General features: G+C 33.3%; 1 protein-coding gene across 2 annotated transcripts in view; it reads right to left on the bottom strand.

The window, feature by feature from the left end:
• Nucleotides 1–9676: 9676 nt before the first annotated feature.
• Nucleotides 9677–21056, bottom strand: part of LOC128238132 (uncharacterized) — a 25690-nt gene continuing 14310 nt past the window's right edge. For both annotated transcript variants that reach the window (XM_052953707.1, XM_052953708.1), the window contains exons 4-7: nt 17405–17530; nt 13434–13604; nt 11901–11988; nt 9677–11010 (exon numbers count right to left, since the gene is read on the bottom strand). In XM_052953707.1, coding sequence (XP_052809667.1) covers nt 10152–11010; nt 11901–11988; nt 13434–13604; nt 17405–17530 — 1244 coding nt within the window. In that variant the 3' untranslated portion in view covers nt 9677–10151. The remainder of the gene's footprint in view (nt 11011–11900; nt 11989–13433; nt 13605–17404; nt 17531–21056) is intronic.

The following is a 21056-nucleotide window of genomic DNA, read 5'->3' as shown; positions in this document are numbered from 1 at the left end:
TCAACAGTGTCTGCCGCGAAGCGGGTATGTGTCACAAATCGTCTGCTAAGGACTAGTTGGGTGTTTGCACAAGGCGTGATATTGTGTCCTTGTGCAGCACTCTGTGAAGTTCTATGACCTTGTTTACAATGACAAGTGTTGTTTTATGATCACAGATGTGCTTAATTGACACTAATTGGCACTAGTTGATATTAAACGGATTGATCATTAATCCATGTTTAGTTTATTGATAAATAAAAAAGTACACGCATGTAAATAAAGAAAAATCAGATTGTCTTTTTGTCTTCTTATCTTTTCCGCAATTATATCCTTCATTACAAAACACCGCAGAAATTGTAGGTATTGCATTAAATCAAACAATGTAATGAAATAAAATTACAATCGACTATCAAATAATCAAAGCGTCATTTAACATGAAACCTACTGATAAATAACAAACTCGAAAGCACGTGGCAGTAACCAAGCAACCACCTCGGCCGAAGTGACTATCAAATTCGCGAGGTGTTTATGTGGTATTCATCATGAGTTTAATGACGTAAAATGAGTTGTTTAGCTTTGATTATAACATTATAATTAATTAAGACTGAGAAAGAATGAATGAAAAAGTGAAATTGCCATATGACGATTTATAAATTAAGTGGACAATTATGTCAAATAACAGGTTGGTGACATATAATAGGAAATTTACTTACTCATACATGCCATATTTTCTGGAGACCATTCAGGGGGATTTGTTCAAAAGGCTGAAAATTCAGGGGGATTTCGGTTGTATTCAGGGGGATTTTTTTAGCAGGTCTAAGTTGGCGAAATTTTAAAGTATTTTTAGACGCAAGTACGAAAAAATGTATTCACATATAGTTTGCTTTGAAAACCTCTTAACTTTTTCATTATACAGAATTATTTTATGTCATGATTTATCACATTCTTATGATACACTGTCATGTCATACTGTAATGTACTTGCAGAACAAAATATGTCATTGGAAAAATATGTTTTCGAGACAATTAAATTAAATTTACCTTCCTCCAAAGTCTTTTAAAAAAAATGTGCTTAATTCTATCAGCTTGATGACTTTCAGACAATAAGAGAATAGAATAAACAATTAATTTCTTCCTTCCAAAATAGTAATATTTCTTTGCCTTTGATAATTACTACTAATTAATTGATCACTTGTTGTAAGTTTCCTTTAGGCATTTCACCCTCGTGGAGTTGTTTCTTTGCATTCAGTTTCACTCACATACTGTGGTTTCACTTACTTTGTCATTATTGCCTGATGTAAAATTTCTAAAAAAAAAAAAAAAAATTCTTATAAATTCCGGGGGATTTTTTATCTCCCGCCGGGAGACCGGGGGATGGATCGAAATTCCGGGGGATTTTTTCCCCCACCGGGGGATATGGCATGTATGCTTACTATGAAAACAATTTGATACGAATACTATCCGGATACTCGTGTCAAATTGTTTTCATAGTAAGTTACTATGAAAACAATTTGATACGAGTATCCGGATAGTATTCGAATACTTGATACGAATATCCGGATACCGATTTGGTATCCGGTTTCCATCCCTAAATAAATATACACACTGTAAACTGGTGGACCATTATGCGCTAAACGGCCTCATAATACTTGTGGATATAATGTATTTACCGCGGACCATCTGGTATCGAGCTCTTCTTATAAAGTATTTTGATACATTACTCAGGTTTTATCAATGAAACATTACAATTATAATAGTATTTAATTACTTTTCTTATTTTACAAGAGTTTTGTCAATGGATTATTAATCTAATCACGAACTTCATATGTATGGATATTTAATAGATTATTTGTTTATCATAATGGAAAACATGTACACAAAAACACCGAATACCTGATTCACAATTGTAGCCCACGAACCCTGTACGGCAAAGGCAGGAGTATCCATTCAAGCGATCCTCACACGTTCCTTCATGTAGACATGGATTTGAGGAACATTCATCTATCTCTACAATAGAGTTAAGGATAGCTACGCAATGATGTTTTTTGGTTTCTTTACCATAGTTAAACAATATTTTGTTGCTCTTACTACTAAACGGGATGTGACAGCTAAAATGGCGGGGAATGTCCTACTACACATTCTTCTTGCCCCACCTCTTTTGTCTTACCACTTGATAGAAATGCGAAGGTGTGCATATCGTTTATGCCATAATACAATGTAAACCAACAAGACCATGCTAAAAGACACAAAGCCTAACATACATTGAACAAGAGACACGCCACAAACAAAAGGCACAGACATATGGAGGCTATTCGTTGCCAAAAGTCCAGACGTGTAATTCCCACAATGTGCTTTGTAATCGTACTAAATATCTCTTACATTTGTCAATGTAGACGTGCTATTTGTTGTTTCTATTCGTCAGTTTTTCCGTATTGATTTGTCATTTGTCATTATAGTAGTCAAAATGTATATTTGTCAGATCGACCCGGTATAAACTCACAAAAACACAGATCGTATAACTTGCCTTTAACAATATGATGATGTAATTTAGAAAGCCGAATCATGCATATATGTAAAACTGCAATCCTACAGTCGACACTCGCATTCGTAAAATGAACATTTGCAGTCCAACAAGTCCAGGTTTACAAAAGTGAATTGACAAGTTCAGAATTACAAGGATAGACGATTTCGCCTATACCTTATATGGTAAATGTCACCGAAAGAAACGAAGGTGAATGGGCGGAGCTAACGAATCAGATTTTTTTTAGTTTATTTCCGTCGAATCAAGCAAGGGAGATAACATCTTCGCCTACCTCCTGTAAATTCCCGGTTGTAAGTCCGAGTACTCTCTTTATTTCACAATAAAAACTAAAATAAACTTCATCTTTTATTTTATTTTGACGATCAATGTTCCTAAATGGGTTATAAATCACCATATTATTTAGTCAATTGCAGTTGGGTGTATCTGAGCTGGGCTCACGGACCCAGATTTATACTGCCACTGTCAGTTTTTTTTTTACTTATATACCCAAGCAAGCAAAACTTGTTCATTTATTTAGTTTACAAGTGGACCATGGGCGGGTCGTTCAGTGTGTGTGTGGGGGGGGGGCAGTAGGGCCTGTGTCCCCCCAGTTTGCCCGCAAGTAAACTTAAAGGTTATTTTTTTGTCAATATTTCTCAGAAAAAAAGTACTTAATTACGCCATAATGCACCAATTCAGACTAAAAATATAAAAAAAATATTCTAGGGGGAGTACCCCTAAACCCCACTTCCCACATTTTAAACATATTAATAAACGTAACTTTTGATAGACATCATAATGATATCCACCTAGTTTTGTCTGATGTTATACATTTACTATCTTAATAAGCATGTATGATGTAAACGTGTAATTTCAATACATCATTAAAACAAAATATCCATGTGGATGGAAGAACAGCCCTCCAACCCACTTGTGTCCCCCAGTTATGAATTACGGGATCTGCCACTGTGAACCATAACAATCATGTGGGGGATTTCAAGATGAAAAAATAGATATCGTGAGTCTTAGATTAGAAAAACAAACGCGAGATTTTTCCCCTCCAAAAGGGCTAGGTCCGCTTCACCTAAATGTGAAAAAAGCCCTGACTGTTGAGTGTGGGTGGGTGGGGTATAAAAGGTAGCAGCAAGTAATAATTGTTTATTAGCAATAAATTGACTTCATCATTAAAATACTTTATTAATTACCTATAAAATAATATTCGTTACAGTATAATGTACGAGTTGTAATCTTAGTGTATTTTATCCATACAGTTCCAGCTACCAGGTAAGAAACCTCTGGGGCATCTTGGTGAATAATTTCAACTTAATGAAAATTTAGATTTTTTTCTTCGTAAATTTTAAATTATCTAATATTACTTGCAATCTTAAACATTGCAAAAAGGCAAGAAAGTGTCCTCTAATGGTAGAATTTAAAATAGTGTTTATAGTAATTTAAAGCTGCACTCTCACAGATTGACAGTTTTGACAACCTTTTTTTGTCCCAGACTCGGCTGATTTTGGCAGCAATGCTTTCTATACAAATAATAAGATTACTCACAATAAAACAGATCTAAATTGTTTGGAAAACTGCCGACATTTTTCATTTTTCTTAAAACGTTACTGTAGTATCACTTTTAGCCATAAAACATCAATTTGCGAACGTAAAACTGAAAAACTGTATCTGATCTTTTGTCAGCAGTCCACTGGTATCTAGACATTTACGCAAAAATTGGCTAATTCCAAAACAAAAAATAAAAATAGTTGTCAACACGGTCAATCTGTGAGAGTGCAGCTTTAAAAGAAAAATAAGACAATGGGACTTTTCATTTTTGAAGTATAATTTAATGCTAATGACTTACATTTTGTTGTGTTTGAGTCAAGTGTCATTTTGCACACATCTCATTTCATGTCACATGTGCGTATTAATTACTATTATATAGACACAAACATGTTGTAATATTTAACAACATTTTATTCGACATGAAATAATTTATAATCCATCCTGTTTCCAAATCATAGTCCATAGTGTCATAATATAGATGAGTCGTAATGTCCATAATAAGGTTCGCAATGTCCATGGTCCAAAGTATCCATAATTGGTTTAAATAGAGCCGAGTGATAGCGGAAATATCCGAAAGACGTAAGGAGGAGTTAAGACATGGTTAAGGCGGAGTTAAGACATGGTTAAGGCGGAGCTATCTATAAATAAAATTAAATTCATCTCGTAAACATGTTCAACTGCGAATGAAAAGTCACCACCTTACAATGTACTTTGTAGAACTACGAACTGAAATATGTCTTCTACACACCACAATGTAAAACTCGGCATGTGACTTTCACAGAATGACGTGTGTTTAACATACACAACTTTATAAACACGACTGAATCGTCTGTTGAATAGATGCAACGAGACTAAAACTCCAATCGGTACAATGAAAAATGAAAATGTGCAGTGTAAAATGTTAACATACAACCGATGAGTTGGCGGTTGTAAAATGTAAATTGGTAAATCATCAATGACACATACTTAAAATACACACATACACGTCTGGACTTGTGGCAACGAATAGCCTCCATACAGACAAACCATTCATTCATGTCCATATCTTGGAACGGTATATACTCGTGTTATGTGTACCGGAAGTAATCTGAATAAACATTTTTGAGTGGCAATACCTTTGTCATCGACTGCCATATATGTTTGGACTAGAAATACTGTTTTATTAATATGTAGAAAATGTTTACCAGTTACACATGTTGTCCCAGTATAACCTAATGCGCATGTGCAGGTGAAGTGGTTCACGTGATCGGTACACTGGCCATTGTTAGAGCAGGGATTTGATGAGCACTCGTCTATTTCTGCAATAAACAGTTGGTAATGTCGGTCGTTTTAATTTACATTTATTCGAATACATAAAAAAGTGTTCTCAAACCTACACATATCGGGGTTAAACTCAAAAACTGAGACTTTGAATTGAGACACAGGTTACTTTCGAGGTATTTCGAGGCACAATCAGTATCATAGATCCTTGAACTTTTCATTGCGTTTGCACATGAATTAAAACAATGGCATTAGAATGGTTAATGAAAAGAGTAGGACAGAAAAAGTGTAAAAAGTGTAAAAAGAATATTGTTTCACATTTACTTAAAAGTTAACATGATCTCCATAAATGATTTACCTGTTTCACAATCGTCCCCTGTATAACCTGGAGCGCATGCACAAGTATAGGAGTTGATTTGGTCGGAGCACACGCCGTTATTACGGCAGGGATTAGACAAACATTCGTTGATATCTTAAATGAAAGAGTAATAAGTATATTAAACAAAATATAGCGAAATTGCTTAAAATGCAAGTATACACTGATCTAGAAACGACGGAACATTTGGATAACGGTCAGAATTACCAGTAGGCGAGTAGTTCTGGCACACCTTTAGAGGTTTTATCGATCAAGTATCCTTATTTTAAAAGATATATGATATTCCAGTGTTTAAAACAAACTTCAGCTCTTCTTCTGTTAAAATTATGCAAAATCAAGTGACATTAAACAACTTCAGTCCATTCTCACAGGCTCCGAATGAGCTGCTCAAAAGGAGTTAAATTTTAGTCCGACAGAAGTAGTTCTCGGATCTCCCTTAAATGATCAACAAAACCGGGAAACATGCGCTGAAGTGATTTTTTTTATTTAATATATTTTAAAGTGGAATGTAACTCCCAAACTGAGGCGAAAATCGCGAGTGTCCGAGAACAACTAGTGTCCGAAAACTACTCGCCGACTGGTACCGCTAACTTTATGCTGTTATAATATTAACCAAAACAAAGTTATACTGTACAAATTGTACACAGGCATACACAGTTTTTTTTTTCAAAATACATGAGCCTGAAAGGTCCATTATGATTAAGTAATGTAAACTTTTTTGTTTGTATGTATATCCTAATGACTTCTCTTAGCCTTTTTTTTACATTTTTAGCCCCTCCCCCCCCAAAAAAAATAAATAAATAAATAAATAAATAAATAAATAAACTACATGTATTTATCGCAATTAAAAATGCATCAAAACTGATTCTTTTTGTTTAAACTAAATTAAGCGCATACAACGGTGATTCCCGATTTTTCACTACACAACATTGATAATTTTTCATTCTGAATATACTTGTATCGCATTTGTTTTAGAAACAGGAGCTTAATTTCTGTTTGTGGAATTTCATTTAAAAATGTTTAATATTTCTCTAGTTATCTCTCCAGTCTATTTCGGGCACTGCCCAGGTACTGTTTGCTAAGCGCTATGCTATTTACTATTACTTTTTTTTGGAGTTTATACCGACTTTATAGTATGTTACTTAAGTAAAACAAACACTCGACTGATGTAATATAGTACAACCCTCCTCACTTGTTTCGCAGCTCTTTCCTGTAAATCCGGACACACAATCGCACGTGTAATCGTCTGCAATGTTGCTGCACGTTCCTCCATTTATACATGGATTGGAATCACACTTGTCTACAGATATAAATTATAATTAATTTCAGCGATAATAACAATAAACCAAGACACGATGGCTTTAATTGTAAAAATATAAAAGGGAAACTCAGGGGACAAGCCCGGTAGACTTTAATATATGATCAGTTCATCTCAAACCATGGTCTTCGTTTTAGACCGTTCAAAGTTTGGAAACCTCCATTAAATACGCACTCTTACTCTCAAATAAGATTTACCACAATTTAAAATAATGTTTTGCTATATATTCCAAAAAGGATGAATAAATGTCAAAAACAGTGATTTTTATAAAGAAGATCGAATTTATTTTAAAGGAAATGAGCATAAAACAAGGTATTTCTACCGTATAAGACTGTAGTATATCACAGTTAATATTTTAGCATTCACCAATCATTTAATATTTTTGCGCTTTCTGCTATTAAATTCACGGTAACAATCTTGTTATCAGTAGTTAATATTTTTCATTTATGCGTTATTTAGGAAGAAGTCTAAGATTTATCAGTCAATTTGTTTGTTTGTTTGTTATACATGTGTATGGATTGATTTTGAATAAGAGTGTCACTTTAAAATTATGTGTTTTAGTAGGCATATAACGTCTTGCAGTAAAATATAGTACACTTTGAAAAGTACAAGTATAGTATCAGGAAAATATTGACATCTTAAACATGCAGTTTTGACTATGATGCGTCGGAGATATTTTCCTTTGCGTTTAATTATCAAGGTCTTGCCATTTTTTATCAATTTTCCAAATGTTTAAATCGTTTAACGAAATATTCACTCAAATATACCTTAATTAGTACAATAGAATAATTTTCAAACATGTTTTCAGCAAAGATATCATCGTTTCAGCTGCAATATACACTTGATGCTCCATGTATTACTTATCTAACAGGATTACGGATGCACATATAAAAACATTTAAAGTGTATTTTAAATAATAAAAACAATTTACCTTATTTCACAAAAAGAAAATATTTCTGTATGAAGAACGCAATCAATGATTACTTACGACACGCCTGGTTTTGGCTGTTTCCATTGCAATTTGTCGCATGTGATTTGGCTGGAAACATACGGTTAAACGGAGGGTTACAGTGGAAATTACAAAGGATTTTTTTTGTATTTTTTACTATTATTATTATTATTATTATTATTATTACTATTATTATTATTATTATTATTATTATTATTATTATTATTATTATTATTATTATTATTATTATTATCATCATCATTATTATTATTATTATCATTATTATTATTATTATTATTACTATTATTATTATTATTATTATTATTATTATTATTATTATTATTATTATTATTATTATTATTGATTTTGAATGAAATAACTGCTGCCGTTGCCATGATAAGGCATATAGTACTTTCAAATGAGAAAGAAAAAAACATGTTGACATTGTCTTAAAACTGTTCTTTTTTATTCCAAGCTGTTGAAGGTATACTTATATAGATTATCATATAGGTAAAACACTCACCGGCAAATAAAACTACACAGTAAAGAGCCAGCCTCATCCTGCTGTGTTCAATATTCCTAAATGCGTGCGGTTGTTTACAACGGGTGGCTCTGTCAAAATGACGGGCGATCTTCAAATTATTATGGATTGCCCGTGGTATAATCTCCTCCTTATGAGTAAAGACATAAATCGACGATTCATTGATTGTTTAAGTAATTGACAGTCACTCATCTTAGCATCGTTACACCCGCCAGCCCCTGTATATCAAATGCATTTCATAGTGTCAACAAGATAAAATATTACCCCTTTTATGTTGACCAGTGCTCTTGCGTGGGCATTTTTATTTATTAATCAATAAATATAACTAAAGTACGATTTATTGTGTATCGGAGAAGGTTGGTATTACATTCTAAACATAGTAAAGTCACAAACTTATTTATGAATACCAAGGCTTTTCATTCACGCCCAAAAAGTTAGATCTTTTAATTATAAAAATGGCGGATTGGAGACTTTATCGAAACTGATTTATTCATAGTACTCGTGCATATTCAGCCGGTGCTGTCAATGTTTCTTATTTATTGCGTGTGCAAAGAAAAATAGATAGAAATACTAAATGTGCATGAGTGTGTGTTTCACATATGCTAGAACCGTCCTTGTCAAACGAGTTATACTATTTTTTCCCGAATATAATTTATGAAATGTGAATTCTTAAGAGTGTTTTGAGTTGAACTTTGACAGTACTTGCCTGCGAATTTTAGCTTGGCTACTTTAGTCGGCCTGTTGTGGCTCATGTTGTGCATGCCTTCCAAGCGTCAGTATTCTAAGCCCTTACATGCTCTTGGCGTTTCGACTAATGTTGTTTTTCTCCACGGATGCATTATTAGACTATTGTTGGTTTTCTCCACGGATGCATTATTAGACTAATGTTGGTTTTCTCCACGGATGCATTATTCGACTAATGTTGGTTTTCTCCACGGATGCATTATTCGACTAATGTTGGTTTTCTCCACGGATGCATTATTAGACTAATGTTGGTTTTCTCCACGGATGCATTATTAGACTAATGTTGGTTTTCTCCACGGATGCATTATTAGCAACGCATTTCTACACCAACGGGCGTTGTGTTCATGACGTCATGTTACCCTCGTGGAGGATATTTACAGTTTTAGCCTTACTTTTTAGCCAAATAATGTGCCAGTGATTGTACAGGTGTAAGTTTATGGGACTTTATTTAAAACGTATTTATAGTTTGTTTACATTTGGTAAATATTTAGAGTAGCATTATCAAAGAAAGGGCAGTGAATATGAATAGTACAACTGGTTAGGTATATAAATCATGAACTTGATTGATCGACAGACTTTGATCGACAAACTTTGCCGTAACATCAATACATATATGTGTAAACATTACAATGTGCTCATATGAAGTGTAAATTTTGTTTTCGATATACATGTAGATATAATGTCAATATTAGTTTTCGTTCTTCATTTTTCAAAACTGTTAACCTAAAAATGTTTATAGACAAGTGTCAAACACAATTAATGATGTTAAAGTGAGCACACGTCTCATTTATGCAATCTCCCGTTCTCCCTTTACAGTACTGTTCAGATTTTCTTGTTACACATGCGATAAATCCATTTGCATTGCACTGTCGTTGCGGAACATTCATAATTGATATGTCACAGCTCAGTTAGTATGCTCAAGGACAAAGTACTCATGCGTTAGATCTGTCGGCGCGTCCACAACCTTGAACTCTGTATGGTCTTTCTCTGGCATTGCTACTACTGCGTAGTCGTATACAGCTTGTTTAGAACGCTGGTTAGCATTCGGTTCCAGAACACAATAAGTGTGTACTTCGGCTTTGTTATCACTTTCAGCAGATGTCATAGAACTTTTGCCATTTTGAGCGTCGCGATGATGTTTTTTTCCTTTTGCAGCGATTGTTGTTTCTTTATTCATCTGAGTTGCCTTTGTTGGTTTCTGCGCATCAGCGCGTTGTTTATCAGGGTTTGGTTTCTGTCCGTTTAATCCAGCCTGGTTAATGTGCGAATATGTATTATATCGATCTTCCTTTTCTGCCTTAGGATGGGTAGGATCAATTTGTGCATGGTTGTATGTGTCGTCACATGATTCTTCTTTTTTGTCTGTATTTTTTCTTAAACAAAACTCTTCCAAGTGGTTATAGGTTGTATTTGTGTCCTCGGTTTCCAATGTCTCAACCGGTTTGCCATTAGCTATGTGGGAGTAAGTGTTGTCAAACAACGCGCCTTTAGGTTTTGGAATGTGTGAATAAGTAAAATCAACGGCTGTAGATAGTCCAATGTGAGCGTAGGCGTTATCTTGTGATGTGTTGGTATCTGGAATGTGTTGCCGCGATCTGTTGTATTCGCCGGCCACCATTTCGTCTACCACAAGGTCATTATGCTTGACAAGTCCACTGTCTTTGCTAGACGATGAAACGGTGTCATTCACGTAGTAGGCTTGGTTTGAATGGATCCTACTGTTTCTTTCCTTGTCGTTATTTTCTTTCTGAATTTTCCTTTTTCTAAAATTATTTTAAAATAAATATACTTTCACATAACCAAATAGCATACGGTCTTACTTATCATAGAGTAATTGAATAAAATGACAAAATGAATTAGATGTATGCTCAGCGACCTGATTTTCTTTATTCAGATTCCAAACTTAAACAAGAAAATGTGTTAAATGTATTGACGATTTTACTTCTTGTCAACGTTATTGCTACACGAATCTCTTATATAATGAATTATTTCTTCATAAAATTTACGTTAAAACACATAATGCGTCAAAACCCACTTCCTATATACACCAGTTGACGTACATAAGGTTTCATTCACATGCAAACAAGGAGATCCGTTTATATATAGTATGTTGACTTGTTTTATTTTCATGATGATAGATGGAAGCTTTGAAATTTAGTGAAAGTATATTGGATTTTAGTTGAAATGTAAACACTTCCGACTGTTGTAATAATACCTTTGTTAAGGATGAAACCTATGTAGTGCACAAAAAATGATTAAAACAATTCAAAATATAGCCATGCTTTGGAATCTATGACCATGAACATGTCATGATTAGGTTCAACAAATGTGCATGCCCTTACTTAAGTTTGAAAATAAATGTTACACCAAATTATCAGACAAAGCATCAAAGTAATTGTAGCTAAATGTTGTAATATTCATTTTACAAGTAGTGTTGTTGTTTTTTTTAAAAATAATATGCTCGAATATCTTATTCAAGACTTCCATACCTTTACAGGGAAATCTACCTTTAATCTCTATTTTCGATATACATCACTTCACTATTTCCAAATTTAATTCCCACGGGATATCCTTTAAATATGCTTAAAATTTATGTATCTGGAAAGCTTTAAATTAACATTGAAATACACTTTTTGGGACCAAGGGAATCTACCTGTAAAAGATCAGTAGCCCAATACTTGCTATTACAACCATGACCACACCACCGACAGATCCGGCTATAACGGCAACAGGGGCTGACCCTTAAAGAAAAAATTAAAAAAAATCAAAGCGCTGAAATGCTTTTTGCCTGCTACGTTTTGTAAATAGAGTCATTTCAGTTTAAAATAAAATAACAACACCTAAATATAGTATATGCATGCTTATGAATTCCTTCGCAAATAATTTTAGAGTGTTATGCTGATACTCAATTTAATCAAAACCATGGTAAAATCTAATCTTCACTTCAAACATGACTGAGTCGTATTTAATTACTACCACGGTATGGCCGCTTAACCAAATACATCAAATAAAATGCATTGGGCATGTTAATTAAGTTTATGTTTAAGGTCTCTTTTTACAAATTAATTCGACAAATAGTAAAAATGTTATGTCGATCTGCCTTTGTAGATTGCGATTTACGATAAGCGGCTAGCGGGCTACAGCTTAATGATCGATACAACCTAAACAACCATAGCTTAATTCACAGCTGAATCATATTTAAATCAAACATTAAGCATTGACCATTGCTTTAAATTTAAACTATTCATGTCGGGGTAAGTAAGAATCACGCAAGGCGTAGCAGACCAAATTGTTTTAAAATGTTGCTAAAGGTATTATATTCACACAATGGTAATACTATCATACGTTTATTAGGCATATTTCCATTTACTCAACTTTCCGTCGTATAATTTATAGGCACTTTCGTAAACAATAAATATAGAAAATCAATCATTTGATGACAGTGAATTAAAAACTTCCCTTTGTACGTCTTCCATTACCTACCGACGAGATATCAACACTAATGCAGATTTACATCAAATGTAGATATTTGATTTTTAATAATGTGAATATGCTAGACTCTAAACATTTCATGTAAGAAAAAGAAGAGAGAAACACAAAAAAAAAATCATGAAGTCTTTAAAAACACATGCCCTTGCCAAAGATGAACTCCAAAAGGTTCCGCTATACTTAGTTTGTACCCGTTCTATTATTTTAGCACGTGCTCATTTCAAAACGGGGGTTTTGATTCCGATAAGCAAATGCATACACGTTTGTTGACACTACAATGCAAATAACAGGACAAGCTCAAAACACAAATGTTCAAATAGTTATGTACCCTTTTAAGAGGACCAATGTACTGGTTCAAACGACACTTAACGTGAGGGACAAACGAACACACTAAACAAGTGCAAACAGGCATCAAAATAGCTTCATTAATAAATGATTCGATTACGGCCTAGGAACAGTCAGTCAAACAAGAGTTCACTAACGTACGAGTTCAATGGGGGTTTCAATAAGTTTACATGCACTTAACCACACACTTGTCACAACATTCCTCAATATTGCAATACAAAGATGCTGTTAGACTTAATACATTGGAATTTATAAAAAGGGATATGCTAAGGAATAAGGACATCTGGACTTATTTCGGATATATAACATTCTAGATAATGAAAACGAACACATTATTTGTAAGAAATCTTACCATTAGGTGTAAGAGATGAGGGGGTAGATTTTGTTTCTACTGATGGTGTTGTTGTATCGGATAGTTGAACACTAGTTGACCGTGTATTTGAATGCCACGACGTTATCGATATTGTGGCATTTGTTGAAGAATACGAAGATGATGGATAAGATGTTTCCATATGTGAAGTCACTGAAAAGGAAATACTATTGGGTATTTTTGGGGTTCGTTTAATGTGATAGATGACCTAAGTACTTGAATTATCTGTTCGTTTGAATATGAGTGGCCATTGTCCTGATAGGAAGAGATGATTTAATTAATAGAGCCTTAATTCATATGGAATCTAAGAAAAATCTTCCCAAAGGTCTAATATTACTGATAATAATTTGCATCGACTGTATTTGTCAGAAACATGTTCAGTTTATTTCCATGCCATTGTTTTCAAATAAGACCCACACTCTTCCATTTCTAGACCACCTTCATATTTGTTCACAAGAACAGTTTATACGCTTACCTCTTTATCATCATCAAAGAAATTAAAAGAAAACACACGAATTTATAGTCTTAATAATTAAATCAGGCATTACAATGTTTTGAGCTTGGTATACACATTTTCAAAAAGTAAATATTCTCTAACTGTTAACAGCCAAAGAAAGTTTTTGTATATTCCAATATACCTGTTTCTTAATTTACATTCCAGCTTAAAAATAATCATCCATTTTTATCATTTCCAAAATATACCAACTGAACGTTTACTACGTTAATTTGTATTATTCACAATATTAGTTTCATAACTTCTGACTTTGTCATTCGAAGGACCTTGGTTTGTTCCCTGATTAATTTCAGTCAAGAATAGTCGAATGATCTGTGCAGTTAATCAGGTCATCCATTTGCCTTATGTTAAAACATAAATACATATGTCTAATGTATCATTCTTTATCTTGACCTATAATGCTTTGAAGAACGGACTGTATACGTTTTGCTGAAACATTTGCTGCTATTCTATAACTAATAATTAATAAACATAATGGTTGACAGTTTTGGAGATTCTCTGTGTCTCTTATTTATAATTGCGGATATACATCTTTCCTTTCAGCTAATGATATCTTCGGTTGCAAAAATAAGTATTCACTTTTTATTCTTTAATAACTCCGATTTCAAATCTAAGATCAGTCTGAAATTTGGTATACTATCTACATGCATCATTTCTCAAGCGCATCAAATATCCGTTTGAATTGGAGTAATTTCGATTGTACAGCGATTATGATATTACGATATATTTTGCATGTGCAACCCATGGAAATTCTACATGTCAACCAAACTTTGTTTGGCCACTTTCTTTGTGCTTTTTGACGGTAATTGAATTCAATAGTAAAACGGTAATGCATTTAGTAATGGTTAAAGGTTGTTAGTATGTTCTTACACAAACAAATGGTTTGATGCGACACAGGGGCATAACCATTTATTTTGTGTAAATACATACACACAATCTTAATAAAAAATATCAAGTTAAAGCCAATTCATGGCGGGTAATCATTGGAGCCATAACATTTTGTTATGTGTTGAAAATGCTCCAACGCGTCTTCCGTTATAGTGCCAATGAGTGGAATATGGATGTAAACAGTGAGTATGGTTTCTTATTTTTCATTTTTAGGGGTTTACGAGTAAATTTAAAAATTGGAGAATGTAGTTCCACATAGGAATGGCTATGAGTTGTTCTAAATGTAAAAGTTCTGAATAAAATTTAATATCTGATCGTCTAGAACTTGCATAACTTGCTAGATGTTAGTGTTGACAACGTAAAAATCTGGATTTTCGTAAGAAGTGTTCTAAAATTTGTAACGCGGCAACCATTTGTCAATAAAAACGCCACATACATGTAAAGAAAATGCTTAAACCTAAGGTACGAGAACACTTCTTACGAAAATCCAGATTTTTACGTTGTCAACACTAACATCTAGCAAGTTATGCAAGTTCTAGACGATCAGATATTAAATTTTATTCAGAACTTTTACATTAAGAACAACTCATGGCCATTCCTATGTGGAACTACATTCTCCATTTTTTTTTTTAAATTTACTCGTATTAACCTCTAAAAATGAAAAATAAGAAACCATACTCATTGTTTACATCCATATTCCACTCATTGGCACTATAACGGAAGACGCGTTGGAGCATTTTCAACACATAACAAAATGTTATGGCTCCAATGATTATCCGCCGTGCAATTTAAGTTTGGAAAAAGAAACTATACCAATTATCGGAAAAAAATGAAATATTATAATTTTATCTAAACCATTTTGGTTTGATATCTTACGCAAGAGGCGCATTTAATTGCATTTTTTAACGATCCATGTTTTCTCCGGGTTTTGCCGAGTTAATTTTCGAGGAATAAACCTGTCCAAATCCGATGACACAGAATCTCATTTTTAACCGATAGTTTTTCGATCCCCAGTATATATATATATATGTATTGATTTTTATTCCATACGCGTTCATTTTGAAATTATTTGCGTATTCTGCTTTTCATATTGCATTTTGTAACTCGTCGATATGTAAATAATTGCATGTTCTATAATTTTAATTGCGTAATTATGCAATAGGGCTTTTTCGCGCTGTATTAACCGCACAATATTTTATGAATACTCAATACAGCGCAAATTTTAGCCAGCCACTTTAGGAAGTCGCAGCACCAAAGCTACAAGAGCAGATTGGTGATGTACATTAGGTCGTTGACCACCGCACTTCTAACACTGCAAGGGTTGATACGCCCGTGCGCGCATTAATTCGACAAATGTTAAAAAGGTTATGTCGATCTGCCGATGGTAGATTCCGATTTACGGTTATAAAAGTCTGCAGACCTAGTGGATTATAGCTTAATGTTCGATAAAACCAAAAAAAAACATGTATGAATTCATAGTGTAATCATATTCAAATAAACAATCAAGCATCGACTTTTTTTATTTCAAGGCTATTCATGTCGGGGTAAGTATGATTCACGCAAGGCGTAGCAGACCAAATTGTATTAAACTGTTGTAGCCAGTTTTATTAAATTAGCAGATTAAATGTAATTATATCATACGTTTATCAACCACACAAACATTTATTCAACTTTCCTTTGCATAGGTTACAGACACTTTCATAAACGATAAATTAAGAAAATCAATCGATAGATAATAGTGAATTTAATAACAAGTAATACTTTCACTTTGTTCGTCTTCAATTACCTACCGACGATATATTAACACTGATAGTGTTTAACATTAAATGTAGATATTTGATTATCAATCATGTAAATAAATTAGACTCTAAACATTTCATGTAGGGAAGAGGACAAAAAGTGAAATGATGTCTTTGAAAACACGTGCAGTTGCCAAAGATGAACTCCAATAGGTTCCGCCGTACTCAGTTTGTATCTGTTCTGTTGTTTAAGCATTTACTCGTACTTATTTCAAAACGGGTTTTTGATTCCGATTAGTGAATGCATACACTTTTGTTGATAAAACAATGCGAACAATGCGGACAAGCTCAAAACACAAATATTCAAATAATTATGTACCCTTTTAAGAGGAACAATGTACTGGTTCAAACGACACTTAATGGGAGGGATAAACGTACACACTAAAAAAAAACTGCAAACACCCATCAAAATAACTTCATTAATGAATAAAGCGCTTACCGCCTAGGAACAGTCAGTCAAACAAGAGAGTACACTGAAATACGAGTTCCATGGGGGTTTAAATAAGTGTAAATACACGTAACCCCACGCTCGTCGCTACATTTCCCATATTGCAATATGAAAAAAAAAATATTTGACTCATTCACTTTATACCTTGAAAAACATAAAAATGCATATGCTAAGGAATAAGAACGTGTGGATGTTAACATATTTCGGATAGAAAACATTTATAAAAATGCAAACGAACAAGTTTAGTACAAATAAAAGGTATAAGTTAACTTTTTCCATTGTCTTTTGTTGTAAGAATTCTTACCATTAGGTTCAAGAGATGAGGGGGTGGATTTGGTTGACCGGTTTGGTGTATCGGAATGGCACGACGTTATTGGTGTTTTGGTATTTGTTGAAGAAGATGGATAAGATGTTTCCATATGCGAAGTCACTGAAAACGAAATACTACATCGTATTTATTGTGAACATTTATTGTGATAGCTGGTCTAAGTAGTTGACTAAGCTTTTCGTTTCAATCTGAGTGGCCAATGTCCGCATCCTTAGACACGGGTCTTATGTTGATTGGTGGACGCTGCTTTTACAGTATTACAGTACCACTAAGCGGTTAACTCACATCTCGGAATGTAAGTACAAATACTGCCAAACGTAGTTCAGGTTATTTTGCAAACAAGATATATTTGCTTGGGCCGTTGTTGTAGTTTAAATATAACGAACGGAAGCAAGGTTATGCAATACAATAACCGAATAAAACATATTAAGCTTGTTATATTGTAATACTAGATATTTCGTTTTCATCATAGAAAATCTTTCAATGCAACAGTAAATATACATGCCGATTTTGTAAGATGTATAAAACTTGCATTCATTCGTTCATGGAGAGGTCTTTAAATGAATATTTTTACTACTCGAAAATGTATGTTGAACTGAATCAGTCATAAAAGTTTCTTGTCTCTTTTCTTATGATAAATCCAACAACAACAACAACAACAACAACAACAACAACAACAACAACAACAACAACAACAACAACATTGACAACAATAACATCATTGCATCTCGAATGCTTAATCGCTTACTATATTCTCATCTTTTAACAACCTCAAGTATAACAGTTGTCAAAGATGGACATTAAACAAAAAAGCGTTCACAGCTGTTAGTCCATTGTATAATTAACACATAAAATAAAACGTCTCTTTAAGTAAATAAATTAAAATTTGTTGCCACAAGATTATGCAATAACTTGATTTAATCTCTTTGGCTTTATTATTCACAATCATTTTGGACAAAATATTACTAAACGTTTCAGCAAATATGCTCCTGTAACCGTCGATCCCTATTACCATATTTTTTTTGATTTTCATGAAATTGCTCAATTATTTATTTATTCATTTGATATATTTACTTATTTGTCATGTCTTTGAGAAGTTTGTTTTGGACACTATACACTATATAGTACGTTTGTATTGATATAAGTATTTGTAGATATAACATCTGACCTAATGGTTTCCGTCCAACTGTTAGGATTTGTTTTGTCTTAATGATATTTTCCTCTGCCATCCAATAATTGAACTTGTTACGAATATAATTCGCATCTTTGTTGATAGAATTCGATTAAAAATGTTTTTATCTAAAGTCAGTTGGAGTTATATATAATCCACTCCTTAAATTGAATTCTTTATTGTTTTTAATATAATTCATTATCCATTATAGTAGTAGTTGGATGTTTCTGTTTGACTAGCTGGCAGTTGTTTAAACTGAATTTATATCGGTTACAAATGCAATAATACAAAGTTATTTTGTTTGTACTGATAGAGATTTGATAGAGCTCAATACATTGAGGATATGAGGCAATGTGTTATACTACTGATAATAGTGTCCTGTTTGCATCGACTGTATTTATTAAACAGATATCCCATTTCAATGCCATTGTTTTCAAATAATATCAACAATCTGCTTTCTCAAAACAACCTTCAAATTTCTTTCCAAGAATAGTTATAAGCATAGCTCTTTATCCTCCCCAAAGTAAAAAATAATCACTTTAGCTTTATGATGTATAGTTTGAGCTTTGTATACAAGATTTCGAAGAAGTGAAGATTTTCCTAAAACAATTAGTGTTTGTTTATTTCAATATGTATCACCCTTATCTTTTTTCATTTCAACTTAAATGTAAGCATTTAACAACAGTTTTCTTCTTGTTTTTTTATTTCAGCTTTAATGTAAACATTTTTACATTCCAAAATATTCCCATTGAACGTTTCCTACGTCGATTGTATTATTCATAAAATAAGTTTTATAAGTTCTGAATTTGTCATACGAAGGACCTTGTTTTTTTCCCTCTATTTTATTTAAGTCCAGAATAGTCGAAATGATCCGTGTAGTTAATTGGATCATCTATTTGCAATATGTTAAAACATATATGTGTATGTATACTTCTTGATCTTCACGTATAATGCTTTGTAAAACGGATTGTAGATGTTTTGATAAAATATTTGCTACTAATCTATAATGAATATTTCATAGAGATTAAGGTCGCAAGTGTTGGAAATAGTCTGGGTCTCTTTTTCATATAATCGCAAAAATACACTTGTCTTTGATCTAAGGATACATGACCGCCGGCCCGTGAAAACGTCCCTTATCGCATATATTATTCGGTTGCAGAAGAAAGTGTTCAATTTTTATTTTTAAATATCTCCAATTTAAAAAAAAACAGTGATCGTTGGTATGCTATCTATATGTAGCATTTTCTAATGTATCAAATACACATTTGAATTGTCATTATTACAATTGCAAAGCGATTATGACATTACGATACATTTTCATGCGAAACCCATTGGAAAGCTACATGTCAACCAAACCTTATTTGGTCAATTTCTGTGTGCCTTTAATGAAGGTAAAATCACATCAGATTTCAAAGCGTTAAATTGAAATGCCAAGACTTACTGAAAATAAGCGAGTAAAAGCATTGGTGATGCTTGCTCGGGGTGAAAGCTTAAAGTGACACTCTTATTCCAAAATCAATACATACACATGTATAACAAACATCAATTTTAACTGATAAACCTTTAACTACTTACTAAATAATGCATTTATGGAAAAAAATATTACTGATAACAAGGATGAAACACTGTATTTAATAACAGTAAACGCAAAAATAATAAATGATTGGTGAATGCTAAAAGATTTACTGTGATTTACTATAGTCCTATACGGTAGAAATACCGTGTTGTATGCACATTTCTTTCAAATTAAACTCTGTATCCTTTATAACAACAATTGTTTTTGACATTTATTAATTCTTTTTGGAATATTAAAACAATAGTATCAATTGTGGTAAATCTTATTTGGGAGTATGAGTGCATGGTTAACTGACGTCAGTAAAACGTTTGGAAGCCACATAAATACAACAGATCGCCTTAAAGAACGTTTTGGACAAACCAGAGGTGTCGCTGATCACCACGTGTAACACACACAATAACGGACCGTTTCACATGCGACGTCGTATTCAAACGCCCTCTAGAACAGCACGTGGTAACGGTATAAGTTAACCTACTGTTTTGCGACGTCCTAGCAAACCCAACAGTCGATGAAAGCCATGAGCCCGTACGTTAAACAAATTGTGCTACCACGCCATTGCGTGGCTTGCTTACAATTCCTGAACAGAAATGACGTCAACGTGTTGTATTGGCCCGCATTCATACCAGATATTAACCCTTTTGGGCATATTTGTGACGAGCTTGGTCCCAGAGTGAGGTCAAGAGGCGACATTTACAATCTGCATGATTAAGCGAACGTTCCCAATCAAGAATGGAATAATATTCCTTTTGATGCCATTAGACGTCCTATTCGATCAACGCGCAAACATATCATGGCGTGTATCTGAGGTGAGGTCGTCACACGCGATATTAAAATATCAAAATCACTTATTACCAATTTGCGCGTGAACGTGTTTATGTCTT

Source organism: Mya arenaria, chromosome 6 (assembly GCF_026914265.1).
Source record: "Mya arenaria isolate MELC-2E11 chromosome 6, ASM2691426v1".
Taxonomy (NCBI): Eukaryota; Metazoa; Mollusca; class Bivalvia; order Myida; family Myidae; genus Mya; species Mya arenaria.
The sequence above is the reverse complement of the archived record's forward strand: the minus strand, read 5'-3'. Positions and strand labels throughout refer to the sequence as shown.